Below are 15,232 nucleotides of genomic sequence, written 5' to 3'. Positions count from 1 at the left end.
CACCTGACCAGAGAATAGTTTTTATGGCCCTAATGCAAGTCCCTGTCTCCCTTTCCTCATTGGCCAAGTAATCAGAAGGGTAAAATCTTATACACCATCTAAGGCTTAGCTTTGCTTTTGGCACTTACATTTCTCATTTTTATTGAGCTTTTGTACATTTCATAAAATAGTTCTTAATCAAATTTAGACCCCCTCCCCATTCATGCCTCTCCCACAGGACCTCATGTATTTCATCGTATGTGTTACATCCTCTTCAAACATTTGTACCCAGATGGCCTTCTGTGCAAATCATCCACTGGAGTCTAGCAGGCCTATCTAGAGATCGTCGGTAAGGCCTACTCTCCCTCACCCAGTAGTTATCAGTCTCCAGTAGTTCCCAAACTAGGGCCAACCCACCACCCATTTCCCTCGCTCCACTCTGGGCCCTCTTTCTGAATAAGTTGACATGGGTATTTGTCTATTTCTTAACAAAGACTGTGTGTGACTTCATCTCTACCTTTTACATCTGTTTATTTTAAAGCTTGTCAGGCACATGACTTTATAAGCAAGTTTAGCTGTTACTAATTTTCTACACTAAACTTCTAGTTTGGGTGGGTGGTGGGATAGCTAGATTACAAGCAGGAGTCCAGTGTTTTCTGTTTATCTGTACTTGGATCTAAGATAGCTTGAAGCACTTTTGAATATGGACTATCAGATTTTCTTTCTTACACAGGACTACATATCAGGTTTGAGTCCAGTGTGGGATACATGAGATCCTTTTTAAAAAATAAAAAAAGACAGAAATAAAAATAAGAAACGCCTCTAAGAATAATTGGAGGCAAGTCCATGAAATCCAATATCTATATCATTGGAGTGTTTGTAAGAGAAAATAGAACAGGGAAACACTACCCCCAAAATTTAAGAACAGCCAGACATAGTGGTGCACACCTTTAATCCCAGCACTTGGGAGGCAGAGGCATGTGGATCTCCATGAGATTGAGGCCAGCCTGGTGTACATAGAAAGTTCCAGGCCACCTGGGGCTACTTGGAGACTCTGTCTCAAAAACAAACAACAAAATAATAATAAGACCATTTTCCATAATTAAAAAAGACATGGCTTTCGTATTAAGACACATTACAGGGTGTCACACAATAAAAACTGGGATTTCACAATGACAACCATTATTAATTTTTAGTACATAGACATGAGAAAATTAGCTGGACATGGTGGCACATACCTTTAATCCCAGCACTCAGGAGGCAGGGGCAGGTGGATCTCTGCGAGTTCAAGGATAGCCTGGTCTACACAGCAAGCTCCTGGCCAGTCAGGACTAGTGAGACCTTGTCTTGAAAAAAAAATAGAGAGAAAAGGAGGGAGGGGAAAATTGAATGCTTTGATTTGAGGTGCTGGGGAGTGAACAAGGGCCTCAGGCATGTGAAGCAAGCTCTCTACCAATAAGCCAAACACCCAGCCCTATTCAGTTTTTATTCAAGTTTTTAGAGAGAAAAATGTCAATGACAAAATGCAAGCATCAAACTAAGATGCTTTTCTAAAAAATGGAAAAATGCCTCCAAGACTCTGGAGAATTATGTCCAACCATCATCAAGAATAAAGATGAAAACAAAGACATTTTCAGACATGCCATGTCTTGACATTTTGACTGCCTTACCACTTCAGCAGAATACTGGAAAATGTATTCTACCACATGACTTAATAACCGAGAAACAAGGAAAACAAGACCAAAGAAAAAGAGTGACCAACTGTCAGTCCTTCATCACTGATCAGACAAAATATTTGATAAAAGCAAATTTTGGAAGGAAAGAAAGCTTTATTTTGGCTCCAAATTCAAGAAGGCTTGGGGCGGGAGCTTGAGGCAGCTGGTCCCATTGCATTCAAGAAACAAAGCGATAAAAGCTGTTCAGCTCCTTTTCTCCTACTTAGTTAGTCCAGGCCATGGATTTTCTCCAGCCAGCTTGGAACACTCTATGTAAAGCAGACTGGCCTCAACCTCGCAGAACTCTGCCTGCCTATGCCTCCAGATTAAAGGCAGATGACTATCCATGAAATGGTGCTGCCCACACAAAGGGTGGGTTTTTCCACCGCAACCAGCCTAATCCATAAACTCCCTTACAGACAAGCCTAGAAGTTTGTTTTCAGGGTGACAAGATTAATCATCATACCAATTCAAAAGAATGGAATAGTAACCCCAGAATGATAGTGAAAGGGGTTTAGAGCACCTTTGCAGTAGATTCAAAGGCTCCAGAGGAAATCATCACCAAGGAGATGACACTGAGTTTGAATATGAGACTTTCTACATACTGTTTTGCATTTCATTGTGGCATTTCACTGCAGATTTTTATTCACACAGAAGAGCAATGGCCCTTTCGAACTTCTCTTACACATGTTAACTCAATGATCCACGAATGAGACATTCAAAATATTTTTAATGAATGGAAAAGGGGTGTCTTCATTTATACATTATGCAATCTGAAAAGGACTTTACAGTAAGTATAACGTGTTCTAATTTAGGACGCTTCGGCATCTCGGTAACCTTACTTACTCATTTTGAATACTACTGAATGACAGCGATCATCACTACATGAAGACCAAGAGCAGAGAGTCACAGGCTTTGGGGCACAGTGTGACCTGTAGCTAAGCAAACTGCAAACAGACTGCATTAATTCAAATTTTCATTTCACCACTTAGTGTCGGTCAAGCTGTTTAACTTCCCAAATGCTCACAGGTGAGGATGCAGATAGTACATGGTGTTCCATATTACCGTTCCGTCCAACTCTGGAACTCTAATTTACAAATTCTCAAGTCTGACACGGGGAGATCAAATGTGAACAAGAAACCTCTCTGGAAGTAGAAAAGGACTTAACTTGGAGTCTCCCGGGAAAGCGGTGCTTCCAGCTAGCTGCGGAGCCCTGGGCAACGCAACTTCTCGAAGTCCCTTTTTAATTTAGTTTGCCTTTGCCGTCCCGAAGTGGGCTGGGGAGCCAGGCCTTCCCTCCCCGCTGCCCGAGCCCGGGTCTCCCCGGGAGGGGCCAGCGGTACCGAGTTGGTGGGCGTCGGACCACTGGAGGGCAGCATCCGCGCCCAAGCCCGAGGTATCCCTCCGCAGTCTCTGTCTGGCCTAGGAACAAAGCCCAGGCTTTCGCGTTCCCTCTATCTTTAACGCTCCCTCAGCCTTTAGTTGGATTCATCTTAAAAAGCAGCTTCTCAGAATTCCACCCGTAGTAGAGGGTCAGCCCTCAGTTCTCGCGAGATCATCGCCGGAAGTAGGTGGCGGCGGGAGGCAGTCGTTCTCGCGAGATCACTGCGGGAAGTGGGTGGTGGCGGGGACGGACGGAGTTTCCCGTCCCAGTAGCCGGCTGCAGCTTGTCCTGAGCGGCTGCAGAGCTTCACTCCGGGCGCGGCTGTGAGCGCGGAGGCGGCCTGGCTGCGGTCTTCCGGTGCCGAGCTCGCGCTCTTGGCTTCCCCGCCGCCTGCTACCCGGCGGTGAGCGAAGGCTAGCCCGTGCAGCGCCCTCCCGACGCTTCGTCGATCCTCGGTTAGGCCGCGCCCTCAGGCCCAGTCCTTGGCGACCCCGGCAGGTGATGCCAAATACAGCCATGAAGAAAAAGGTGCTGTTGATGGGGAAGAGCGGGTCGGGGAAGACCAGCATGAGGTCCATCATCTTTGCAAACTACATCGCCCGCGACACCCGGCGCCTGGGCGCCACCATCGACGTGGAGCACTCCCACGTCCGGTTCCTCGGCAACCTGGTGCTCAACCTCTGGGACTGTGGCGGGCAGGACACCTTCATGGAAAATTACTTCACCAGCCAGCGGGACAACATCTTCCGCAACGTGGAGGTTTTGATTTACGTGTTTGACGTGGAGAGCCGGGAGCTGGAGAAGGACATGCACTACTACCAGTCCTGCCTGGAAGCCATCCTCCAGAATTCCCCCGATGCCAAGATCTTCTGCCTGGTGCACAAGATGGATCTCGTTCAGGAGGACCAGCGCGACCTGATCTTCAAAGAGCGAGAGGAAGACCTGAGGCGCCTGTCCCGCCCCCTGGAGTGCGCTTGTTTCCGAACGTCCATCTGGGATGAGACGCTCTACAAAGCCTGGTCCAGCATCGTCTACCAGCTCATCCCCAACGTGCAGCAGCTGGAGATGAATCTGAGGAATTTCGCCCAGATTATCGAGGCCGACGAGGTTCTGCTTTTCGAGAGAGCTACGTTCCTGGTGATTTCCCACTACCAGTGCAAGGAGCAGCGCGACGTGCACCGCTTCGAGAAGATCAGCAACATCATCAAACAGTTCAAGCTCAGCTGCAGCAAGTTGGCCGCGTCTTTCCAGAGTATGGAGGTGAGGAATTCCAACTTCGCCGCCTTCATCGATATCTTCACCTCGAACACGTACGTGATGGTGGTCATGTCGGACCCATCCATCCCGTCTGCAGCTACTCTGATCAACATTCGAAATGCCAGGAAACATTTTGAGAAGCTGGAGAGAGTGGACGGCCCCAAGCACAGTCTCCTCATGCGCTGAAGATTCCCAAATGCTCTTTAGCAAGAGGCCGATTTTTTGTTTTTTGGCTATCGTGTGCTTTACAGTGAGCTTTGAAGTGTGTGCTTACTACTCCCAATTCTTCCCTTGTCTTTTAGCATTGGACGCTATTTACTCAGCTACCGGTAGAGCTTCAAGTTGGCCTTTATGAAACGTTGGTGTGGTGTAACACTAAAGTAGGTGGTTTGTGTGTTCTGGTTCCCTGGTTATGATAGATATGCACATTAAAGCCTTTACCAGTTATCTTGTATTACCAGATTGCAAAGGTGGAATGTTACTATTTTATCAACAAGGTATTAAAATGCATTTCTAAATTCTTGGCTTCAATTATGAATAAACATTTACTTTTAGCAATTTAAAATATGGTCTTTGAAGTAATTTGAAGATCCTTAATAAGATTCTGATCACCCGAATATTGCTTAACTGGCAAACTCCATTTTACTAGCCTCACCCCCATTAATTTAGCAATGTTGGATGGCAGTGGTCAAAGGCTGACTAGGAAGAGAATATAGCTCAGTTGCTAGAGTGCTTGCCTAGCAATGCACAAAACTGGGTTTTAGTCCCCAGCAGCACATAAACAGGGGTAGTGTTATATGCCTGTAACCCCACCACTCTGCAGAGAGGTGTAAGAATTGGGGGTTCAGGGTCATCTTCAGCAAAGTTTGAGGCCAGCCAGAGATACTTGAGACCCCTAACTACCCCAAGTTTTCAGCCTGGGGATGTAACTCAGAGGCAGAGTGTCTGACATAGTCGTTTTACTTTGAAGTTGGTCCAGACACTTGATTTCACTGCTTATTCTCCATTTGTGATTAATCACACTCCATTCAGGAAGGACCCAGAATAGTGAATGCATAATACATACTCAGTACTATACATCAGGTATTCCTCTACTGCATGTGACATCTATTTGAGCCCTTTTATTTTTTTGGTTTCAAGACAGGGTCTCCCTGTACCCTCAGCTAGCCTGGAACTTGCTTTCTAGACTAAACTGGCCTTGAACTCACAAGAAATCTGCCTCCCAAGTGTTGGGATTAAAGGCGTGTGCCACCACGCCCAGCCTTATTTGACCCCTTTTTAAATACCAGATATTAAATGCAATGATGTATCTTAATTTGTCCTCAAAACCTACAAGGTATGGTTACTTTTATGTTTTATTACATAAGAAAAGTGGTCAAGACCTTATAAGACAGTTAAGGCATTCTGTCCTTCCCAAACTTCACACCCCACAACCTCCTTCATTAACAGAAGTTAATCACTAAAACCCTAGCTTTTGCTAGGCACAGATCCCTGTAACACCAACATTCAGGAGGCTGAGGTAAGAGGATCACTGTGAGCTAGGGACAAACTGGGCTAGAGTTCCAGATAAGAATGAGATCCTGCCTTTAAAAGAAAAGGGGGGCTGGTGAAATGGCCCAGCAGTTGGGAGCGTTTGCTTGAGTGCTCTTACAGAAGACTGGGTTCATTCCAGCACCCACATGGCAACTATCAACTGTCCCAAACTCCCAAGTTCCACGGTGTTGATGTCTTCTGACCTCTGAGGGCACCACATGCACACAGTGAGCAAAACTCATACACATTTTTAAAAAAAGATAATGGGGTTGGGGCAGGAGATGGCTCAGGGGTTAAGTACTGGCTGGTCTTGCAGACGACCCAGGTTCAGTTCCCAGCACCCAGATGGAGGCAGGCAACCATCTGAAACTCCAGTTCCAGCAGGCTTTGCACACATGTGATACATGCATGCAGACAACAATTTTAAGAACTAAACACTTTTAAAAAGTCCTACCTTTTTAGGTGTAGAATAGCCTTTATATACTTCTAAATTTACACATTGAAGAAACCAAAGACCCAGAAATTGAGACTTCTCCCAAGGAGTAATACTACATTTACACTGGGAAACACTTCACCATTTTTATCTGGAAATCAGCTATTGTTGACTAGATTTCTTAAGATAACTGATTTTGAGGGAATGATTGAGGTTCCTAATTTGCATGGCCTTATATGCTGAAATCAGAATAGACCTAAAAATGTCCCACTCCAGTTCTAGTAATAGCTTACACTGTTAAATCTATTTTTAGATTGAAGAGACTTCATCAACTCTGAGCCTCTCATTTCCAAATGAGCATAAATGTGATGAGGATTTACAGTTTTCTCAGGCTTTAGGGGCTAGGTGGTGGCACACACCTTTAAGCCCAGCACTCAGGACACAGGCAGGTGGATCTTTGTGAGTTCAAGGCCAGCCTGATCTATCTAGCAAGTGCCAGTTCCAGGCCAGCTGAGGCTTCAGGGAGACCGTCTCACACACACACACACCCACACACACACGCATACACGCAAAAACAACCCACATAATTTTCTAAGGCTTTATAAATGATTTACTAAACACTGTGTGATGAGAGGTTCCCTACCCATGAAAGGCTAGAAGCTACTACCTGTATGGTGCAAGCCTCACAATACCTATAATCCCAGCACTTAGAAACAGAGGCAAGATAAATCACAATGACTTACAGGCCAGTGAGGGCTACACAGCAAGACCCTGCCTTTAAAAACAAAAATCATTTTAAAAGCACAGGTAAAGGGCTGAAGAGATAGATGGCTCAGTGGTTAAAAGCACTGGCTGCTCTTGCAGAGGATCTGGGTTTGATTCCCAGCACCCACATGAGGGTAGGTCCTAATTCTAGTTTCAGGAGAAACATGCCATCTTCTGGCCTTCATGCACAGGTGCATTTACATATAAGCAAGCAAAACATAAAAATTTTTTAAAATTTGGGGGGGCTGGAGAGATGGCTCAGTGGTTAAGCATACTGACTGCTCTTGCAGAGGACACAGGTTCGATTCCCAGCACCCACATAGTTGCTAACAGTTCCAGAGGATTCGACACCCTCTTCTGACCTCCCTGGGCATTGCACCACACAGGTGCACTCACATGCATATGGGCAATACACTCACATAAAATAAGAAAAAAAAAAAAACATGGCTGGGCATGGTGGCACACATAGTCCCAGCACTTGGGAGGCAGAGGCAGGTTGGGTAGCTGTGAGTTCAAGGCCAGCCTTACATAGTAAGTTCAGGTCAGCTGGGACTACACGGACACCCTGTCTCAAAAAGAAAACAAACAAAAAACGTGGGCTATAGTTTTTTTTAAAAAACATGCCTGCTCTTGGAGAGGACCCAGGTTTGATTTGTAGCACCCACAAGGAGGCTAACAACTAAGTGTAACTCCAGGGGATCCAACACCCTTTTCTGGCCTCTGAAGGCTTTGCACGACATGGGTGCATGTACATACATGAGACAAAACACTCATGATGCACAGGGCTGGAGAGATGGCTCAGTGGTTAAGAATGCTGGCTATTCTTGCAGAAGACCCAGGTTTGAATCCCAGCACCGACATGGCAGCTAACAACTGTCCGTAGCTCCAGTTCCAGGGTATCCAACAGCCTTTTCTGTCCTCCGCAGGCATTGCATTGACACGGGTGCACTTACCTACATGCAGGGAAGACACGCATACACATAAATAAAAATATTTTAAAAAATAATATGGCCTTAAAAAAAACACGCACAAAAAATAGAAATAAACCCACCAGTAAAAACAAAATTAAAACTGTACTGTAGTAAATCTGGATCTGGTAATTTTTTATGTGTTTGAGTATATGCGTGCATGCTATTAGCCACCATGTGGTGCTGGGAATCAAACCCAGATCCTCTGTAAGAGCAATCAGTGCTCTTAACTGCTGAGCCATCTCTCCAACCCCTGGGTCTGGTAATTAAAATATCAGTAACAAAATACACTTACCTGAGTCATTGAGCCTTTCAAATGTAAATTTTGCTGATCAAGTTACACCTGTGTGATAATTCCATGGTGTGTCCAAGGCATAATTCTTTTTGAAATATAGGGAATTCCAGGCTGGTCCTAAAATACTGAATTTATTCTAGACAGTAATATGTAAAACATATTTACAAATGGCTCCATGGAGGACTCACAAACATTTTAAACTTAGGATATGGACTTGCCAGTTCACAAAAAAAGGTGATGTTGAGAGCAACTATGTATCTGAACTTTGTACTTTCTTTACATTGAGGATTTCATACACTAGAGAAAAAGACAGTTTGCTTTTATATAGGTTTCAAAAATTCCTATTTAATCTTTAAATAAAACTAATTTTATTGCTTATAGCTAAGAAAAATAAAGGTTTCAAAATGATAGCATTTTGTTCAGCTTAATCCCCACACACCCCCGCCAATGTTTTTTTAACTATTCTTGATTCTTCCTAGTAACATTTTACATGCTCAGCAACATTACATGCTTGATCTCGTTAAAAATTTAAATTTTTAGGAACTGAATTTTTAGGTACAGCTCATTGGTAGAGTGCATGCTTAGCACTCACAGGCCCTAGGTTTAATCTCAGCCCTGAAATAACATAATTAAACATACTGGCATCTAAAATTTTAATTTGATATAAAAGTCAGTTGACACAGTTTTTATCTTAGTGAACAAAACAAGGTACATTCTATGTAACCAACCAAAGGGAAAAAAATACATCTTTACCACTTTTTATTCTATCAGACTCAAACAAAATTCCAATGCTTAAATATCTGCACAGCCCTTGGGATGTGTGTGTGTATGGAGAGGTGGATATACATACCCTACACACATCTACACAGATAAGAAGGCACATTGTATATTGTCTACACAGGTAAGGGACATTGTATATTGATTGGTGTAACTACAGATCACATACAGCAATGGGAAAAAAAAATAAAGATCTGTGATCCCAGCACTCAGGAGGCTGAGGCAGACAGATAGCTGTGCATTCGAGGCCAACCTGGACTAATAGAGCAAGACCTTATCTCACCAAAAAAGAATAAACCTAAATAAATGAAAACAATTAAGCAAAAACACTTCAGAAAAGGGATAGGACTATCAATCTAGAAATGGCAGATTAAGACTTCAAGGTGAAAAATGAGATTTGTTCTGAGCCTTAAAAGAACCATAACAGAGAGAGGCCAAAATGGCTGTGTAAACAGGCTAGCCTCAAACTCAGAGAACTGCAATGTCTTCCCTCCACTTGCCTCCACAAGTGCTGGGATTAAAGGCCTATTCTACCTAGCCCAGCCCACTAACAGACTTTTAGGCAAGGATCAAAGCAGCTCCTTATCAACAAAAGAGAACTACAGGAAACACTGGGTAGCAAGGGGCTAAAAGCAAATAGTCAAAAGTAGTTTTAGAGACGTGATTTGAGATTTCCCTCATGGGTACTGACACAGGAAACAATGTCAGAAACTTTCAACCAAACACAGGTAAATCTCAATTTGACTTATAAGCCCATACTATCCAGAGACCTCTGATCTTGTCACTTTCAGTATATGGACTTCTACATGTTACTGGTAAACTTGAGCTTCCCTATCTAAACTGTCTACTACAGTATACACAAAGGTACCTGCTTTTTGTTTTTATGTATATGTGTGCAGTGCCTGCATGTAGGTAAGTACACCCGTGTCATGCAATGCCCACAGAGGACAGAACAGACTGTCGGATCCCCTGGAACTGGAGATACAGTTGTTAGCTGCCATGTGGGTACTGAGATTTGAACCAGAGTCTTCTGCAAGAACAGTGTTCTTAACCGCTGAGCCATCTCTCCAGCCCTGTGTACCTGCTTCTTAAAGGTACCTGGAGCTAAAAGTGAATCTCGATCTCTTAGCAGTAATTCTCAAACTTTCTGCTGTACTTATGAATTACCAGGAAGCATATTTAAAATGCAACTTGCATTTTTTAAAAAAAGGCATCTCAGATGATCCTAATTGTCCCTGAATCCCACTTAGACAAGTCATCTAACCTACCTAGTTTCAGTATCCTCTGTGAGCTAGTATAATTGCTATCTTAAAATTATGACAATAAACAAAATCATCCATATTAAATATTCAGCAATGACGCTGGCACTCTGCAGATGTTAATATATGACAGTCCTCTTCCCTCTACATTAACTTAGGATTTACAAATACTAGGTTTTCTGAAAAGCAGGATACAGAATGGTTTCCCAGTAGATCTATAGTCCTTAATTGCTATATTAATAAAAGAACATAGAACCTTGACCATATGGAAATAGTCCTACAGATGCCTAGAACTCTTCCCATACAAACCTACAGCAATGGTATCATCATGCACAAGACCCATGCAAACTCAGACAGAACCCAGCACAAAACTGTGGAAATAACAGCAGGCCTCAATCTTAGTCAAAGAACTATGGGCAGCTGACTACTGCTGTGTAAGGAAGAACTGATCTTCTTGAAGGGACTCTAGTTTAGATAGGCACTAAACCCCAGTGGCTTTAACACAAATGACAGAATGTATGAACTCCAGTGGGGAGTGGAGGGCCTATGGGAGGTGCTAAAGGGGAAGGGGGTGTAAAGATGATTTTACATATGAAATACAAAAAATTCAGTAAAAAAAAAGAACATAGCACCTTAGGAGCATTTCTCGTCCTCTCTTTTCCACTATCTAGAAGGTGCTTTTATGTGGTCCTTCCAAGTTTTTAAAAATTACACTTAAGTGTGTGTGTACGCACACATGTCATGAAACTATCTACTCCAAGTACTCTGTCCTCCAACTTTTTCCCTGTCATTTTCTTGGGAACTAGTGAACAAGCTTTTTATGGTTACAAGCTGGAGCTCCACCCAGCGTACTGACAGCCATCCACCTTTCATGCTACTCTGGCTGCCCATGTTCACGGAGGCACTGCCATGTATTATTCCCTGGAATATATTTCTGGGCCAGGGACCCTGACAAGAGTAAGGCAAGATATAGACTGTTACAAGTTACTTATATCATGTTCAGGTTTCCACAGTTATTTTGAAATATTCTATAAGCACTAAGGAACTTTAATGGGTTCTGAGCATGTTACCCTATTGCTCAAAACCCATTAAAGTTCCTTAGTGCTTATAGAATATTTCAAAATAAGAGTAACATAAAACTAGTTGCTTTTACCAGGCGTGGTAGAGCACGCCTTTAGTCCCAGCACTTGGGAGGCAGAGGCAGGCGGATCTCTGTGAGTACAAGGCCAGCCTGGTCTACATAGTGAGTTCAGGTCAGCTGGGACTACAGGGAGACCCTGTCTCAAAAAGACAAAAACGAAAAAAAAAAAAAAAAAAAACTAGTTGCTTTCCCCAAAACAGCACCCTACCCCACCAGACTCCCAACCAACAAAAGACAGACTAGTGAGTTTTTCAATTTATATTTTTGTTAAATATAAACTAGGATTAAAGCATCAGTCTAAGTTAGACTAAATATAAATCTGTCCTACAACCCACTGAATGGGTTTATAGCTTGACAGTTTTTTTAAATGTCTAGTCAACTACCTTTTTCCTTTCCTCTAAGTTCATTCTGTCTCATCTTCACTTACCACATTTTATTCCATCAAACATCTTTTGCAGCATCAATATACTTGGAAAATCAAGCCTGTTTCCAGCTTTTCAAACTTTAAAGTCTGTTGTCTTCACTAAACATCCTAATGCACTACTTCGCTGATATGTACCAGAATGTTACATAAAGAGCCAATAAAAATGGTTCATTGTCTGTAAATCTAAAAATTTACAGTCAATTTTGAAAGAGATGCATCTTAGCTCAGGAAATTGTTATTGAATATGTCAATGCTGCTGTAATGAAATGCTTCTTCTAAGTATGTGGTTATTAAATAATTTTTTAAAAATGGTTTATTGCTCTGAAATGGAAGATGAGGTTATTAAATTACACACTCAAAAGTACATCAAAGGCCACTCATCCTTATGTTAATAACTGGAACAATACCCTAACAGCTACAACTTATTTAACGCTTACAAGATTACTCAAGGAATCAAAATGGCTTCCCCAAACTTGACATTTGCTGTTTCCAAATACTTCACATTTTAACCTCATAGATCTACCAAGAAAAAAACATGTTACAAGAGGCTAAAAGGCATTAGCTCTTTTTAGATCTTGGAAAAAGAGTATTTTGCTTCCAATGTTTATTTAAGTTATGAAATTGGCTTCAATCATGTAACAAGGCTTCAATAAATTAACCGGATACTGCTTCATCTTGTCAAGTCAAAGATTCTTTTGCTCCAAGGCTCTTATTTGAGATTTCTTCTTCTGCAAAATTGATTTTTAAAAAGAGAAAAACATTACAAAGAAGAACAGAAATAATTCCCAGCAATAGCAAATTTCTTAATTTAGAAAAAGTTCCCCTTTTTTGGCTTTTTCAGATTCCACCTGGCCTGGAACTTGGTTATCTGGCCTCAATCTCAGAGATCCGCCTGCCTCTGCCTCCCCAGTGATGAGATTAAAGGCATCTGCCACCACATCAGTCATGAAAAGATTCAATTTTATGTAATACTCAAACTGATAAAATTAATTTCTCCAGTAATCAAAACATTCTTCCTAGAATACTTTTCAAAATACCAGTGTTTGATTATCATGGGCAAATCACATGATATGTCATAAAACTTTATCACCACACCCAAATCTGTCCTAAAATACTATAAAGAAGAATTTTAAACTATTATGAAAATTTTCAAACATATGAAAATGATCATAATTATTATTAAAACATACTAGGCTGGGCATGGTGGTGCACATCCTTAATCCCAGGACTTGGGAGGCACAGGAAGGTGGATCCCTATGAGACTGAGGCCAGCTTAGCCTAAAGAGACAGGAAGGGTCCTCCAAAAGTGGCTTCAGAGGGAACACTATCAGCCAACCCCTGGATCTTAGGACTTCTAGCCTGTGCAGAACTACCCAAGTGGTGCTTTGTTAGGGCAGCCCTGGTACTAATATACTTACCAACTTGTTTAGTTGTTTTACTCACTTCTACCCCCAAATTTACTTCACAGTAAAGTCAAGACACCACACATTACAGCAGTAATATTTAAAAGTATTTCTCAATTTAAAAAAACACATATATTCCACTGGGTATGGTGGTACATGCCTTCAGTCCCAGCACTTGGGTGGCAGAGGCAGGTGGATCTCTGAGTTCAAGGTCAGCCTGGTCTACAAAGTGAGTTTCAAGACAGCTGGGGCTACAAGGAAACCCAGTCTGAAAAAAGACCAAAAGAAAAAAAAACAACAAAACAAAACAAAAAATACATTTTCCACTAGGTCAGATTTTCATAGAACTATAATTATAATCTCTGTCTCTCTGTCTCTTTCTGTCTCTTTATTTATATATTATAATCATAGGGATTCTAAAATTACTCAAAGTGCAGGTTCACTTCTCCTAACCTAGAAGAATAAGGATTATATTTTGTCACATTACCAACCAAGATCACGCAACATTCACAGTGTACTACTTTTATGAAAAGGTGGGAGAATAGAAGACTAAAAGCCAAGTAGCTTGGGCTATATGGTAAATGTGAAGCCAGCCTGGAGTACACAGTGAGTTTATAGACAGCCTAATTTACCATAGTGAGACTTTGTCGTAAGGAAGGAAAAGGAAAATCTGAGACAACAGTTCAATAATGGCATAGGCACAGATCTAGCTAACTCTTACCTTTTAGGTCTGGTAGAAGTTCTCCGAGACTATGTGGCACCATGGTTCTCAATTTTTGCTCCACCAAAGAAAATTTAATTAGTGGTGATAAAGACCGTTGTCTTTTAGCAAGAGACATGTGTGAAAATGGCTTTGTATTATCAATAAGCGAATCACAAATGTCTGAAAAATGTGTATCATATGCTTGCATGTTCTTGGCCATAGGGCTCAATTCTACTTTGTGTTGTTCAAGTGTCTCAGGATTAGACACATACGATTCTTTCTTTATTTTAGAAAGAGATTTCTTCAGAGCCTCGTAACGACCTTGAATTGCCTGTAAATTGAAGTCTGATTCTGGAGTAGTTTGCCTTTTTCCAACATCATCTGGAAAAATGTCACTGTGCACAAAACTATTTGGTTCCAGTTTAAAATTGGTCTCTGAACCCCTAGAGCTATTGAGACTTAGGTCACCAACTTCTTCTGGAAGAATTTCATGTAATATGCCAAAATCCTCATCACTAAGACTGTTAGACCCAATGCCATCGGAAAACTGAAAAGAGTCCCTTAAGAGGGTTTTCCGTACGGAAGGTTCACCAATACACTCTTCACTTGAACCTGTCACATCTATTCTACGGCCCACAGCAGGAGAGAATGTCTCTACTTGTCTAGTTTCTAAAAGCTTGGTGGCTGTACATTCTGAATCTTGCTTACACATTACCTTCTTATTTAACAAATCTGACTCATCTTCTGTTGGGGATTCACCTATGTGACTTGTCACCAAATTTTTCTGAGGCATACCACTGAGGTGATCTGAAATAACTTTCTCTTCAGGCAGATAAGACTTATCAAAATCTGAGAAAAAAAGAGCCATGCTCAGCTCCCTCTGGTCAGGCAGTACAAGTGAAGGCTCTGACATGTCCACACTGGGTTCGGCAGCTACTTGAATTGGGTCTGTACTTCTGTCAGCTTCAGCTTCCACAGCTCTCCTCCAGGAGCTCCGAATTTCAGTTACTAAGGAAGGGAGTAAACATAATTTACTATGATTCTCAAACACAGAACATGCCATTAAACATTTTATTTCTAGCACTGAAAATAAGGCTATTGACTCAGTCAAGTCCATGAATAAATATGCTGACTGGATGACAGACCTGAATATCAGAAAACTTCATCTCCAAATGACCGAACACAAGTAAATATAT

The 15,232-nt window shown here is 42.0% G+C and overlaps 2 protein-coding genes across 2 annotated transcripts in view; one reads left to right on the top strand and one right to left on the bottom strand.

Annotated features, from left to right (window-relative positions):
• Positions 1 to 3,306: 3,306 nt before the first annotated feature.
• On the top strand, positions 3,307 to 4,900 carry Rraga (Ras related GTP binding A). The gene has a single exon (XM_008845541.3). It carries the CDS (start codon positions 3,580 to 3,582, stop codon positions 4,519 to 4,521), a length of 942 nt encoding a protein of 313 aa, XP_008843763.1. The 5' UTR covers positions 3,307 to 3,579; the 3' UTR covers positions 4,522 to 4,900.
• Positions 4,901 to 11,491: 6,591 nt separating this feature from the next.
• Positions 11,492 to 15,232, bottom strand: part of Haus6 (HAUS augmin like complex subunit 6) — a 51,983-nt gene continuing 48,242 nt past the window's right edge. The window contains exons 15-16 of the mRNA XM_008845545.3: positions 14,055 to 15,044; positions 11,492 to 12,658 (exon numbers count right to left, since the gene is read on the bottom strand). Coding sequence (XP_008843767.1) covers positions 12,609 to 12,658; positions 14,055 to 15,044 — 1,040 coding nt within the window. The 3' untranslated portion in view covers positions 11,492 to 12,608. The remainder of the gene's footprint in view (positions 12,659 to 14,054; positions 15,045 to 15,232) is intronic.

The sequence above is a fragment of the Nannospalax galili genome, unplaced genomic scaffold (assembly GCF_000622305.1).
Source record: "Nannospalax galili isolate Female #2095 unplaced genomic scaffold, S.galili_v1.0 scaffold1082, whole genome shotgun sequence".
In the NCBI taxonomy this organism is placed as follows: Eukaryota; Metazoa; Chordata; class Mammalia; order Rodentia; family Spalacidae; genus Nannospalax; species Nannospalax galili.
The sequence above is the reverse complement of the archived record's forward strand: the minus strand, read 5'-3'. Positions and strand labels throughout refer to the sequence as shown.